General features: G+C 50.0%; 1 protein-coding gene across 1 annotated transcript in view; it reads left to right on the forward strand.

Annotated features, from left to right (window-relative positions):
* RPRD1B (regulation of nuclear pre-mRNA domain containing 1B) overlaps positions 1–15,006 on the forward strand; it is a 41,759-nt gene that overhangs the window by 14,960 nt on the left and 11,793 nt on the right. Inside the window, exons 3-6 of the mRNA XM_081323819.1 lie at positions 6,626–6,759; positions 9,567–9,679; positions 12,244–12,370; positions 14,431–14,606. Coding sequence (XP_081179945.1) covers positions 6,626–6,759; positions 9,567–9,679; positions 12,244–12,370; positions 14,431–14,606 — 550 coding nt within the window. The remainder of the gene's footprint in view (positions 1–6,625; positions 6,760–9,566; positions 9,680–12,243; positions 12,371–14,430; positions 14,607–15,006) is intronic.

The raw sequence follows: 15,006 nt of genomic DNA on the forward strand, positions 1-15,006 counted from the left end.
AGAACAAAATGGGGGCATCGCCTCTGACTGACAGGAGGGAAGTTCAACAGTCATGTTAGAAAGGACGACTTCACAGAAAAAGTCTTAACAAAAATTTAACAAAATAATAAAAAAAAACCTCAAAGGGCAGATTCAAAGGTCATTTTCTATGTTTTTATGTTTTAGATTAAAACTCTCTTCCTCCTTCCCTCCCTCCCTCCCTTCAGTTAACCTCAAGTGGTTAAAGTGTGCTGACCTAGAAACTAGGAGACGGTGAGTTCTAGTCCCAGCTTAGGTATGAAGGCCGGCTGGGTGATTTTGGTCCAATCACCAGGAGACGGTGAGTTCTAGTCCCGCCTTAGGCAGGAAAGCCAGCCGGGTGACTTTCAGCCAATTCCTCTCTGTCAGCCCGCCTCACAGGGTTGTTGTTGTGAGGGAAGGAAATTGTTTTGGATGTGTGCGCTGCCTCGGGTTATTTGTAAAAATAATAACGGTGGGATCAAAAGCCGCCATTCTGTTTGTACGCATTGGCAATTTATTTATTTTTATTTGCTCTCTTTACAAGTGGCACGCAGAGTTCAAAAGAAAATAACTCCAAATACTCACAAGAATCTGTTTTGAATATCAGCCATGTGAATTTGCTGCTGCTGTCCATAAAAGCAGGGTTAAAAAGGTAAAGGTAAAGGTTCCCCCGCACGTGCGTGCTAGTCGTTTCTGACTCTAGGGGCCGGTGCTCATTTCCGTTTCAAAGCCGAAGAGCCAGCGCTTGTCCGAGGACCTCTCCGTGGTCATGTGGCCGGCATGACTAGATGCCAAAGGCACACGGAACACTGTTACCTTCCCACCGGAGTGGTCCCTATTTTTCTCCTTGCATTTTGACGTGCTTCCGAACTGCTAGGTTGGCAGAAGCTGGGACGAGTAACAGGCGCTCACTCTGCTACGCGGCACTCGGGATTCGACCCGCCAAACTGCCGACCTTCTGATCGACAAGCTCAGCGTCCTAATTCCCAAATGGTTTGATTTCTTCTGTGACACCCCCATCAGTCTCCCCCTGGGCAAACCAGGGACCAACCGCACCCCAGTGTTAGTTCTTTTCCAGCAGTGGGCCCTTGCGTCTTCAGATGATGCCACGAAGTATTGATAGCTTCATTCTTTACGATGCAGAGAAATCCCTGTGAGAAATTGGGAAGGAACCCGCATTTGACACAGCGGGGGGGGGCAGGATCCTCTGGAAAAAAGGATCCCCTTGCCACACGCAGCCGTTGAAGCCTCTCATTTTGACCCGATGGCCACGAGCCACGCAAGACGTTGCTTCACACAACCTTGCTTTGATTTCCTTTCCCGCCCATCGCAAAATACGTCCAGGTCCCAGCAAATCCCCCTCGTCTTTCGACACAGCGGCCAGCGGATGGACGGCGCAAAGATTCCCCTTCAGAGTATCCGCCTGCTTCCTTCGGATCCCAGTTGGCACTTTTTGCGTGGTGGTTAGTTATGCCACACGCCTCGCCTCTATATCTGAACACGCTTTTAAGTGAGGCCAGCGACTCAAGCGGTGGGGATTTATCAGATTTATTTATTTATTTATTTTCCCCCTTCTTCTTCTTCTCCTCCTCTCTCTCTCTCTCCTTTTCCAGATTGTCTTTCTGCTCGGCTTGCTCCATCTGTCACTGGGTGACGCTTCTCCCACTGTGGGGCAAGCTATAAACGAGAGCAGATCCGTGTTATTTCCTGGCAGCCAATATATTACCGGCTAGTTTAAAGACGGGGACATTATTTAGCCAGGGCCTTCTGCCATCCAAGGGACGCGGTGGGGAAGGCGCAGGGGAAAAGATTAGGGACGCGGCTCCCCCAAGCTGGCGCCCTCCAGATGTGCGTGAGCTTCAGGCCACTTGGGCTGATGTTGTTCCCCAGGCAGCAGGAAGAGTCTGGGGTGGGGAAGATGGCTGCGCATTTACAGGTAGTCCTCGGCTTATGACCCCCAGCGAGCCAGAATTTCTGTTGCTAAGCGAGACGTTTCTTAAGGGAGTTTGGCCCCGTTTTTTATGACCTTCCTTGCCACTGTTGTCGTTAACGTGAACCCCGTCAGTTCCCCCCCCCCATTGAAGCCTGTTTCACTTTTAACGACCAAGCGACTAACTTAACAACTGACGTGGGGAATCAAAGGGAGTCACTCGACGCTGCGACCGTCATAAGTACGAGTCAGTTGCCGAGTGTCTGAATTTGGATCACGTGACCACGGCGGGGGATGCCGCAGTGGCTGTGCGTGTGGAAAAAAAGAGGTCCTTAAATCACTTTTTTCAGTGCCGTTGTAACTTTGAACGGTCGCTAAACGAATGTGTTGTAAGTCGAGGACTTACCTGTATTTAATTTCTTTTTTTATTTTTTTTAGCCGATTAGACAGCCTTGCACGTTTGAAGGCGCTTATTTTGTTTGTTTGTTTTAAAAAAAGGGCAAGATGCCCGCCAATCCTAGCAGGTGCATACGTGTGCGAAACGCACCAAACGCCAGGCAGTCCTCGACTTAACATCAGCTCATTTAGTGATGGTTTCGAAGTTACAACAGCACTGGGGAAAAAAGTGACTTGGGAGCGTTTTTCACGCTTAGCGACCGTCGCAGCGTGATCACATGGATGCATGTGTGTGTCACGTGATCAAAATTCAGTCGGTTGGCGACTGACTCGTATTTATTTATTTATTTATTTATTTATTTATTTATTTATTTATTTATTTATTTATTTATTAAATTTTTATACCGCCCTTCTCCCGAAGGACTCAGGGCGGTGAACAGGGCATATCTTAAAACTACAAAAGTACAAAAGTTAAAAAAAGAATTAAATTATTGCCCACAATAAAAACAATAAAAAAATATATATAAATATTAAAACCCTAAGTAATTCCCCATCAGGCCAGGCCAGCTTGTTCAAATAAATGGGTCTTTAACCCACGCCGGAAGGAGCGGAGGTCCGATGCCATCCGGAGCTCCACCGGCAGCTGATTCCACAAAGCCGGAGCGCCCACAGAGAAGGCCCTCCCCCTGGGGGCCACCAGCCGACATTCTCTGACCGGAGGCACCCTGAGGGAACTCTCTGTGGGAACGCACGGGGCGGAGGGGGGTCGACGCCGGCAGCAGGTGGTCCTCGAGGTATTCCGGACCCATGCCATGTAAGGACTTAAAAACCATCACTAAGACCTTGAATCTCACCCGGAAGACAACTGGTAACCAATGTAGCTCGCGGAGCAAAGGTGTAACATGGGAGTACCGGGAAACTCCCAAGACAACTCTCGCGGCCGCATTCTGTACCAGTTGGAGCCTCCGAGTGGTCTTCAAGGGAAGCCCCATGTAGAGAGCATTGCAGTAGTCCAGACGAGAGGTCACGAGCGCATGAGTGACCGTACACAGGGCATCCCGGTCCAGATAGGGCCGCAACTGGCGCACCAGGCGAACCTGGGCGAAGGCCCCCCTAGTCACGGCTACTATATGATCTTCTAAGGTAAGCCGTGAGTCTAGGAGGACTCCCAAGTTGCGAGCCCTATCCACGGGGGGTAAAGACTCACCCCCCATAGAAAGGGATGGAACATTTTGAATGTCCCGGGATGCCGGAATGTACAGCCACTCAGTCTTGTCAGGGTTGAGCCGAAGTCTGTTCCTCCCCATCCAGACCTGGACCGCCTCCAGGCAACGGGACATCACAGCGAGGGCATCACTGGGGTGGTTTGGGGTCGAAATGAAAAGTTGGGTATCATCAGCGTATTGATGATACCCAACTCCAAAACCACGAATGATTTACGATGGTCGCAGCCTCCCAGCATCACACAATCCCCGTTTTGCGACCTTCTGACCAGCAAAGGTCAAGGGGAAAGCCAGGTTCGCTTGAGAATCGTGTTGCTGACTTAACAACTCCAGTGATTCATTTAACAACTGGCAAGGAAGGTCGTAAAATGGGGCAAACCTCACTTAGCAAGAGAAATTTGGGGCTCCATCGTGGCCATAAGCCAAGGACTAACTGCATGCTGAATTTGTCTTACGTTGAACGAATGAATAAAGGCAGTTGTGCAAAGGCCATTTCTCTTGGCTGGTGGAGGTTTTCTAACTGCTGTACAAACAACAACGAACAACAGCAACAACAACTCAGGACATAGCTATCAAACATCAAAAACATCTGTCACACTAACCCGCCTCCTTTACATGGGTGATCTGAAGCTGTATGGAAAAACATCATCTGAAATAAAATCACCGCTCAACATTGTCCGTATATATAGCCAAGATATTGATTGCAATGGACTTTGGACTGGACAAATGTGCACACTTACTCTCAAACAAGGAAAAATAGTGAAAACTGAAGGAATCAAGATGCCCCACGGAAACAACATTAAGATCTGGATGAGGAAGATTACTACAAATACTTGGGTATCCTTCAAGCTGACAACGTCAAGCACACTGAAGTCAAGAAAAAGATTAGAGGTGAATGCATCACAAGAGTGAAGAAGATCTTAAAGTCCAAACTCAATGGAGGAAATACCGTGAAGGTAGTCAACACCTGGGCAATTCCAGTCATTAGATACACAGCTGGAATAGCGGACTGGACTCAAGCAGAACTAAAAGCAATGGATAGGAAGACCAGAAAAATAATGACAATGAATCATGCCCTTCATCCACGCAGTGACATTGACAGACTCTTCCTACCAAGGCAAATAGGTGGGCGTGGAATGCTGCAAGTACGTCAGATGGTTGAAAAAGAAAAAAAATGGCTTTGGAAGAATATCCGAAGGACAACGATGAAGATGCACTGAAATTAGTATATCAGGAAGGCTTACTGACTACTGGAGAGACCAAACTGGCCTACGAGAAAGACCAAGTGAAGAACAGAATAGAGGCATGGGAAGACAAAGCACTCCATGGCCAGTACATTTATAAAAATGGCTGGGAAAGCAGATAATAACAAGACCTGGCAATGGCTAAGAGCAGGAAAGTTGAAGAAAGAGACCGAGGGACTAATTCTGGCTGCACAAGACCAAGCCTTAAGGACAAACACATACAAAGTCATACTTGAGAAGACAGCAAAACAGTCAGTGCCGCCTATGCAAAGAAGCGGAAGAAACAGTGGACCACCCGGTAAAGCTGCTGCAAGAAGATCACACAGACTGACTACAAGCAGTGGCATGTCAAAGTAGCAACAATGGTGCATTGGAAGATCTGCAAGAAATATCATTTGCCTGTAAGCAAGGACTGGTGGGATCATAAAATAGAGAAAGTCATAGAAAATGATAAAGTTAAACTGCTCTGGGACTTCAGAATGCAAACAAACAGGTACCTGCAACATAACACCCCAGACTTAACAATTGTCGATAAGGAAGACAAAAAAGTCTGGATAGTGGACGTGGCAGTGCCTGGAGACAGCAGAATAGACGAGAAAGAACTGGAGAAGATAACAGAATACAAAGACCTACAAATAGAAATAGAACGACTGTGGCAAAGGCAAGCAAGGGTAGTTCCAATAGTCATAGGCGCCTCGGGTGCAACCCCAAAACAACTGGAGCACCACTTGAACACCATCATCGGCATTGACAAATTCGCCCTCAGTCAATTGCAAAAGGCGGCCTTACTAGGAACTGCTTCCATCCTGCGACGAGATCTGTAATACCATCCAACATCCACATCTGCCTATCCCAGGTCCTTGGGAAGGACTCGATAGGTAGACAAAAATGCCAAATCCAGTCTGAACATCTGGCTGACTGCAATAATCAATAAAATAATAATAAAAACATTGGAAGGGACCTTGGAGGTGATCTAGTCCAACCCCCTGCTCAGGCAGGAGACCCTATACCATTTCACACAAATGGCTGTCCAGTCTCTTCTTGAAAACTTCCAGTGTTGGAGCATTCACCACCTCTGGAGGCAGGTTGTTCCACTGGTTAGTTGTTCTAACTGTCAGGAAGTTTCTCCTTAGTTCTAGGTTGCTTCTCTCCTTGATGAGTTTCCCTCCGTTGCTTCTTGTTCTGCCTTCAGGTGCTTTGGAGAAGAGCTTGACTGCCTCTTCTTTGGGGCAGCCCCTGAGATATTGGAACACTGCTATCCTGTCTCCCCTCGTCCTTCTCTTTATTAAACCGGACATACCCAATTCCAACAACTGTTCTTCATATGTATATATATATATCTACATGATCCTGTCCGTATAGTTGTCCAGACTCCAGACTGATTTTAAAGATATGTATGTATGTTTGTATATAATATCAAATATTCTATTCTATTTCTATCATCTGTTATTTCTATTCTATTCTATTCCATTCCATTCCATTCTATCCTTTATTCCTACATTCTATTCTATTCTATTCTATTCTATTCTATTCTATTCTATTCTATTCTATTCTATTCTATTCTATTCTATTCTATTCTATTCTATTCTATTCTATTCTATTCTATTCTATTCTATTCTATTCTATTCTATTCTATTCTATTCTATTCTATTCTATTCTATTCTATTCTATTCTATTCCATATTTTCTATTCTATTCTGTTCTGTTCTGTTCCATTCTATTCTATTTCTTTTTCTATTCTGTTCCGTTTTCGTCCTTTCCAGCCCTAGACGTCTTTGGTAGCAGCTGTTTCTGATCCTGCTTTTCACGCTGCCCTTTCCCCCCACCTGGCAGGGAGGCAGACGAGGGCTGCAAGAAGCCCTTGGAACGGCTGCTGAACATCTGGCAGGAGCGGAGCGTGTATGGCGGGGAGTTCATACAGCAGCTGAAACTGTCCATGGAGGACTCCAATAGCCCCCAACCCAAAGGTAAGCCCTCTGCTCCTTTTCTCGGAACTCTTCGGGTTACAGGTGGTCCTCGACTCACGACGATTCGCTTAGGGACTGTCCGAAGCTGCAATGACACTGGGAAAAAAGTGTCTTACGACCGGTTTCCACACTTAACGACCGTTGCATCATTTTCCCCCTCCCCCCACAGTCACATGATCCAAATCCAGGCGCTGGGCAACCTACTCGTATTTATGACGGATGCAGAATCCCGGAGTCATGTGATGCCCTTTTGGGACCTCCTAACCAGCAGAGATTCTCTTAACAACCGGGTTACTCAACAAACTGCAGCCATCAGTTGCTCTTCTCTGACGATGTTGCCCAATTTGGGCAATGTAAGGTCTACAAGGAAACAAGCTCAGGGGGCACCCAGCGTCCCTTACGGCAGGGGTCCCCAACCCCTCCTCCCCTGGGTCCGTGGACTGATACCGGCCCGGGGCGTGCCAGCGACCGGTCCGCAGAAAGAAGCAAAGGCCCACCAGTGGGGTGCAGGTGGCACAAAAGCTTTCCCCACGGAACTGGTCCCTGGTGCCCCAAAGGTTGGGGGCCTCTGCCTTACGGGAAAGGCTGGTCCAGAAGGATGCCTGCTGCGGACCTGAGGCTCTGGCTTCCCCAGAAAGGAGGCACGGAGGGGCGCTTTGCAGATGCATTGCCGTGCGTGGCACCTCCGCCGATGCTCGGGAGAGAGAATGGCCGTAGAACAGCTGGCTTCCCCTTTCCTTGGCGCTCTGCAAAGCAGCCGGGCACCCTGAAGCCCTTTGCGGAGGGCGGCAGCTCCCTGGCCAGCTGGCGCTTCGTCTCCCCTCGCTGCCGCCAGCTGCTGTTGCTACGGCTCCTCTTCCAGGCCTGCCCCCTGGCATCCCTTCTCCTACGCCAGCCGAACTCCACCTTTCGCACCTGCCAAAGCGTCCCATTAATTCTCATGTAGGGTTTTGTGTTGTTTTTTTTGGGTGGGGCAGGGTGGTGTCCTGCAGAACCTCTTGAGGCTTTGAATAATGGCCGGAAGGCTCCCTTACTGGTTTCTCTGGAATTGCCAGCTCCTGCTGCTGGGCGGCGGTGTCTTTGCGGCTCCCACGGTGGGCGAAACTGCAGGGCGCTGCAGCCGCCGTTACGCCAGGCAGGGGGTTCTGCAGCGGCTTCAAGCAGGAGCGACGTTGAGACCCTTCTGCTCTTTCCCCTCTTGCCGTGTGTGTGTGTGTGTGTGTGTACGTGCAGAGCTGAAACGAGGAATTAAAGTTAAGGATCCTTCCTCTCTTTGCCTCTCCCACCCTGCACCGCCCAGCCCTGGAGGAACGTTTTCCGACCGGCTGGGTCCTGCTCACCTGCACAGGTGAATCTAAAGAGGGAGGGGAAGCCCAGCGGTTGATTTGACGGACCTGGGCAGAGGCCTTTTTGACCTGGCCTGGCCTTTTGGCCGTGGGGGCTTTCTCATCTCCTATTGAAAGGACAGACTCCAGAGCCCTCCCTAGCTTTTGATTTTGGCTGGGAACGATGTATAAACCCGGCCAGTTGTGACTTGGGAACCGTGGCTTGAAACTCACGTTGTGCAGTGCGGGCTTGCTCTTCACGTAGAGCAGTCTGGGTACCTGCCTCTGATGCTTGACTCGTCTTCCATGGGAGCAGTAAATATCTGTGCTTTGACTTAACCTTTCTCCTTCCTTCTTTCCTTCCTTCCTTCCTTCCTTCCTTCCTTCCTTTGTCTGTCTATCTGTCCATTCCATCCCTCTGTTTGTCCATCTGGCTGGCTGGCTGCCTGCCTGCCTGCCTATCTTATCTAACTATATCTATCTATCTATCTATCTTATCTATCTATCTATCCATCCATCCATCCATCCATCCTGTCTGTCTATGTATCTGTCCATCTCCATCCATCTCTGTCCGTCTGTCCATCCATCCATCCATCAACCCACCCACCTACATACCTACCTACCTGTCCGTCCATCTTCATCCATCTCTGTCCGTTCATCCACCCACCCACCCATCTCTCTCCCCCTCTCTCTCCCCCCCCTCTCTCTCAGAGCCATGTTTTGGCACCTTTCCTGAAGGCCAGGAGAAATGGGGCCTGCTTACCTGTGTGAGAGAGTTCCACAGGGCAGAAATATGCCTGAAATCTGTGTAAGGGGCAGGAGACCCGTGCCAGGCTTGTATTCCTGCCCTGGGGGTGGGGTGGGTGGGTTTATTTTATTTTATTTTTATTTTTTTTAATCCCATTTATATCCCGCCCTTCTCCGAAGACTCAGGGCGGCTTACAAGCTTAGCAGTAGCCTTCATTCTATGTATCTGCCTGCTTATTAGGGCTTTCACACACACCCCAAGCGGCGTTATTACAAAGTCAGCTTATTGCCCCCAACAATCTGGGTCCTCATTTTACCTACCTGGGAAGGATGGAAGGCTGAGTCAACCTTGAGCCTGGTGGGATGCGAACCTGCACTAATTGCAGGTTGGACTAGGAGACCTCCAAGGTCCCTTCCAGCCCTAGGATTCTAGGATTTGATCTGATTGGATTGGCCTTGGCAAGTCGCACGGTGGAAGTAAGGGCTGGGTGAGTTTCTGATGCTTCTGGACCTGAGTGAGGCCGGGCTCTGTGCAGTGTCGAAGTGAGCCCCGAGGAGCAGCGAAGGTGGGGGTGGGGGAGTATGCTGTGTCTTGGGCACTCCACCCCCCCCACCCCCGGTCGATGAACTGCTTGGGGTGGGCAGTTGTGCGTGTGTTTGTGCGTGTGCGTGCGTGTGCAATTGTGCCCCTTTTGATTTTGCCAGCACCCAAAAGGCGGCTTTTCCCTCCCTCAGTTACAGAGGAGAAGAAGTCCCTGAAGAGGACGTTTCAGCAGATGCAGGAGGAGGAAGACGACGACTATCCCGGAGGCTACTCCCCACAGGACGCCAACGCCGGGCCCCTGCTGGTACGCTGGGGAGAGGGGAGCCGCCACCAGGGGGCGCCCTTAGCAAGGGGATCCCCTTCCTTCCTTCCCTCCCTCCTCCTCCCTCTCTTTCTTTCTTTCTTTTTCTCTCTCACTTTCTATCATCTATCATCTATCATCTATCTATCTTCTATCGATATATATCTTCTCTCTATCTCAATATCTCTTTCTTTCTTTCTTTCTTTCTTTCTTTGCCTTTCTTTGCCTCTCTCTCTCTCTCTTGTGCCATCTGGGTGGTTGGACTTCCATTCCCATAATTCTCAGCCAGGGTTGGACCTTGCAGCTGATGGGGAGTAATGAGGAGTTGGCTGAAGACCCCTGGAGGGTAGTGGAGATGGGAGAAAGTGCTCTACTTGCTCCAGGCCCTTTAATGGAAGGCTTCGTGCATGACCTCTCTCTGCGCTCCAGATAAATAGACAGACAGATGAAGCAGGTGATTAGAGAGACAGATGGTAAATGAAAGATAAAGAGAGAGAGGGATAAATCAGATGATAGCCAATCAGGAGAGGTATTTAATTAGCTAGAGATGATAAAGATAGATAGATAGATAGATAGATAGATAGATAGATAGATAGATAGATAGATAGATAGATAGATAGATAGATAGATAGATAGATAGATAGATAGGAGTTAGACATAGATAATGTATAGATAGAGATGAAAGATAAATGAGATATAGATAGAGATAGATAGATAGATAGATAGATAGATAGATAGATAGATAGATAGATAGATAGATAGATGGATGGATGGATGGATGGATGGATGATAGATAGATAGATAGATAGATAGATAGATAGATAGATAGATAGATAGATAGATAGATAGATAAAAAGAATAGATGGATAGATTCATCTTCCCTATGTGGTTAGATTAGGTAGGTAGGTAGGTAGGTAGGTAGATAGATAGATAGATAGATAGATAGATAGATAGATAGATGATAGATAGATAGATAGATAGATAGATAGATAGATAGATAGATAGATAGATAGATGATAGATAGGATGGATGGATGGATGGATGGATGGGATGGATGGATAGATAGATGGATAGATAGATAGATAGATGGAAGCGGGGGGGGGTATGTGTGCCCATGTGTGTGTGCCCTGGCCAGCCATTTCTGCGGCCTGCTGGCCAAGAGCCCACAGCCCAGTACCCATAGGTTGGGGACCCCTGCCTTAAAGAACAATCAAAAGTGAAACCAAGACTGGGGTTCCCTCCCAGAGGTTATAATGTTACAAAGTTGAACTTCCCACCCCAGTAATGTGTCAGAATGTGGATACTTGATAACCAGCATAGGTTTATGATGATTGCAGGGTTTGTGACCTTTCCAGCTTCCAGACCTTTCAGACAAGCAAGGCACAGTGGGGGTGAGCTGGACTCACTTAATGAACATACGATTCACTTAACAACGTGATTTACTTAACGTGAAAGGAAGCAAGAGATCGCGAATCCCAGTCCTGCTTTAGCCTGCAAATCCAGCTGGGTGACCTTGGGCTGGTCCCTCTCGGCTTGGCCCACCACACAGGGTTGTCGTTGTCATTGGGAATAGAGGAGGAGGAAGGGAGAATCTTAGTTACGTCGGCCACGAGTTATTTATGAAAATAATTGCCGAGATGGAAGGAGTGAATGAATGAATGAACGACAATTGTGGCAAAAAGTCCTGAAGCTTGGCTGAGTGTCACCTGGACAGGTGTCGATGCAGGCAAGAGAGAGGGCCACGCCCCCCCCCCCACCAATTCATCTCTTCCTGCCAGCGAGAGCAGTGAATGGGGTGGGAGGGCTGGCCTCCGGAGGCGGGGGGCGCTCCATCAGCGGAGGCCTTCCCGAAGAGACTGGGCGGCCCTTTCTCTGGAATGGCCTAGGCCAGGGAGGTCTAAACGTGGGAGCTTCAAGACTTGTGGGCTTCAACTTCCCCCCCCCCCCAAAAAAAAGGAAGGAGAGGGAGGGGGAAGGGAGGGAAAGAGGAAGGAAGGAAGGAAGGAAGACGAAAGGAGCGAGGGAGTGAAAGAAAAAGGAAGGGAAGAAAGAAAGGAAAAGAAGGGAGGGATGGAAAAGGAGGGAAGGAAGGAAGGAAAGAGGGAGGAAGGAAAAGAAGGAAGGAAGAAATGAAAGCGAGGGAGTGAAAGAAGGAAGGGAAGAAAGGGAAAGAAGGAAGGAAGGGAAAAGGGAGAGGAAAGGAGTGAGGAAGGGAGAAGGAAGGGAAGGAAAGAAAGAAAAAAGGGAAGGAATGGAAAGGGACTCACAGAATTCTGGGAGTTGAAGTCCGCGTCTTAAATTTGCCAAGTTTGGAGACCCCCCGCTCTAGGATCTTCTGCCGTGAGCAAGGGGGTTGGTCTAGAAGACCTCCAGGGTCCCTTCCAACTCTGCCACTCCGTCATCTGCACGGGCAGCGCCAGCCAAACCCTCCGCCCTGCGTGGCCAGGGCACTTTGGTTCCTCCTGGCAGCGCCGTCTCAGGGGCCGCCCCCAGGCGCTTTGGGGGAGAGGCTGTGTGGGGAAGCCCCAGCGCCCACCTTCTCTTCTCTCCCCCCCCCCCCCGGGCAGGCCGAGGACCTGATCAAGGCCTTGCAGGACTTGGAGAACGCGGCCTCGGGCGATGCCACCGTGCGGCAGAAGATCGCTTCCCTCCCGCAGGAGGTTCAAGACGTCTCGCTGCTGGAGAAGATCACAGGTGAGCAACTCTCCTCCCGGGGCCAAAACCGCTCGCTTGGATGAGCGGAGACCGAAGGGGTCTCAGAGAGGGGGTCCTCAACTGGGCCAACTTCAAGACTTGTGGACTTCAACTCCCAGAATTCCTCAGCCAGCAAAGCCACACACACCACCCCCCCAGTTCCTCTGAAGCCATGTTGGCAGTTGGGTCTGTTCCGATGCCACTTCAGATCGAGCATCGTACGGGAAGTCCTCAACTTATAACAGTGACCGTTCGAAGTTACAACGGCACTGGGAAAAATGACTTATGGCCGTTTTTCACACTTAACACCCTTGCAGCATCCCCCCTCCCCCCCCCCGGTCATGTGACTGACCTTCATACGCTTGGCAACTGATTCGTATTTATGACGGTCACAGCGTCCCCAGGGGTGTGTGTCACATGATCCCCTGTTGCGACCACCTGACAAGCAATGTCAACGGAGGGAAGCCAGATTCACTTAACAACCGGGAAAGTAATTTAGTAAGGGCAGCGATTCACTTAACAACAGTGGCAAGAAAGGTCGTAAAAATGGGGCAAAACTCACCTAGCAGATTTCCCGCTTATCAACATAAAATTTTGGGGCTCCGTTGTGGTCGTACTGTGTTGGTGTGCACAGCGCTGCATTGAGAAGCTGAGCGGGGGCCAGGAGGCAAGAAGGAACACACACACACACACACACACACACACACACACACACACACACACACACGCTCCAGGCTCCCCATTCCTGACACCGTGAGCTGCCCTTGGACCAGCTTTTCCCCCCAGACTCGACCGTTTGGCACCCTTGTTTGGTGATAAAATGTATATCCTGGCCCGACTCACAGTGGCTCTTGGGGCTGACAGAACTAGAAGCCCAAGTCAAAGGCCAACGAATCTCCTCAACCTCTGATGGCAACAGTCGAACCAACCAGTGTCCCCCTTGGCCAAAGCAGGTCTTTGGCACCTTTTGAAAGAGTGTCCAAGCGGGAGGCCAGTGTCACCTTCCCAGGGGTCATGTTCCTGAGAGAAGGAGCCACCGTGGAGAAGGCCCTTTTTTCTTGGTCCCTCCAGAGGGGCCTCCTTAAGTGGGGGAGACCCATAACATCCCCTGCTCTTGGTGGGCCAGGTGGAAGCGACTGTCCTTCAAACAACAGAGAAGGTCCTCCTTGGTCCCACCAGATGGACCTCCTTAAGAGAAGGGATCCGTAATGTGTCCAGCCTCCCCGCTCTGCTGGGTCCGCTGGGTGTAACTGGGAAAAGAGGGCCCTTCAAATAAGAGGGAGGGGGCCACCACGGTGAAGGCCCTCCTTAGGAGAGGGGGCCCATAGTATCCTTTGTCTCCCTGCTCAGGTGGGTTGGGCAGATGCAGCTAGGAAAAGACGGTCCTTTAAGATAGGTAGGTAACCTCTATTGTCTTTTTTTTTTACCTGTGGGCACACTAGCCCATATTGAAAATGAAATTCTATCGCCTGCTTTCAAATGCGTACACATGCACAACACACATATAAGCATGCTACACACACACACACACATTGCGTATACCTACACCCTTAGGTATAAATTACATGTAAATATTATTATACGAATATTACTTAAATAACAGGGAGGGAGCCACCACGCAGAAGACCAGATGGACCTCCTTAAGAGAAGGGATCCGTAACGTCCTTTGCCTGCCCACTCCGGTGGCTTGGGTAGTAGATCCAGCCTCCCCACTCTGGTGGCTCCGCTGGGTGTAAAACTGGGAAAAGATGGCCCTTCAAATAAGAGGGAGGGGGCCACCACGGAGAAGGCCCTTCTTCTTGGTCCCACCAGGTGGGCCTCCTTAGGAGAGGGGACCCCTAACATCCCCTACCTTTGTGCTCTGCTCTGCTGGGCTGGGAAAAGACGGTCCATCAACTTTCTCAGATTTTGCATCAGGTAGAAAGTTGGCCAAGGTTGCAAAACCCTCTCTTGGCATCCTTCCCTCCAGGCGAGCAGCCTCCCGCTTCTCAGCAACACAAAAGTGTGTGTGTGTGTGTGTGTGTCCTCCCCGTAACCTGTTTTACTGCTTCTGTGCGCAGACAAAGAGGCGGCGGAGCGCCTGTCGAAGACGGTGGATGAGGCCTGCTTGCTACTCGCTGAATACAACGGGCGGCTAGCTGCGGAACTGGAGGACCGGCGCCAGCTGGCACGCATGTTGATCGAGTACACGCAGACCCAGAAGGACGTGCTGACGGAGAAGGAGAAAAAGCTAGAGGTGAGCGGGGCGCCCTGCCCTCCCTCCTAGCCCCCTTCGCCTTCTGGGCACGGGTGGCCTCGGTGTAGGGCGAGTTTTGCACCCCCACCCCCACACACACTCCTTGCAGGAGCACACCGGTCCGGGGAAACAGACTGCCTGGAGCTTCTCTAGGGCTTGTCCTTGAGCCATCACGACTTGAGGACCTGTGGACTTCAACTCCCAGAATTCCTGAGCCAGCTGGCTCAGGAATTCTGGGAATTGAAGTCCACAGGCTCTTAAAATTGCCCTAGTTTTTGAGGGACACAGCCTGATGACCAGGAAGAAGATGCAGTTGCTTCTTAACCCACCATTTGTGCTTCTTGTTCAGCCTTAGAATAACCAAGTAGGAGATTTTCTACCCTGTTCCCACGAAAGTAAG

The sequence above is a fragment of the Vipera berus genome, assembly GCF_964194415.1.
Source record: "Vipera berus genome assembly, chromosome: 3".
In the NCBI taxonomy this organism is placed as follows: domain Eukaryota; kingdom Metazoa; phylum Chordata; class Lepidosauria; order Squamata; family Viperidae; genus Vipera; species Vipera berus.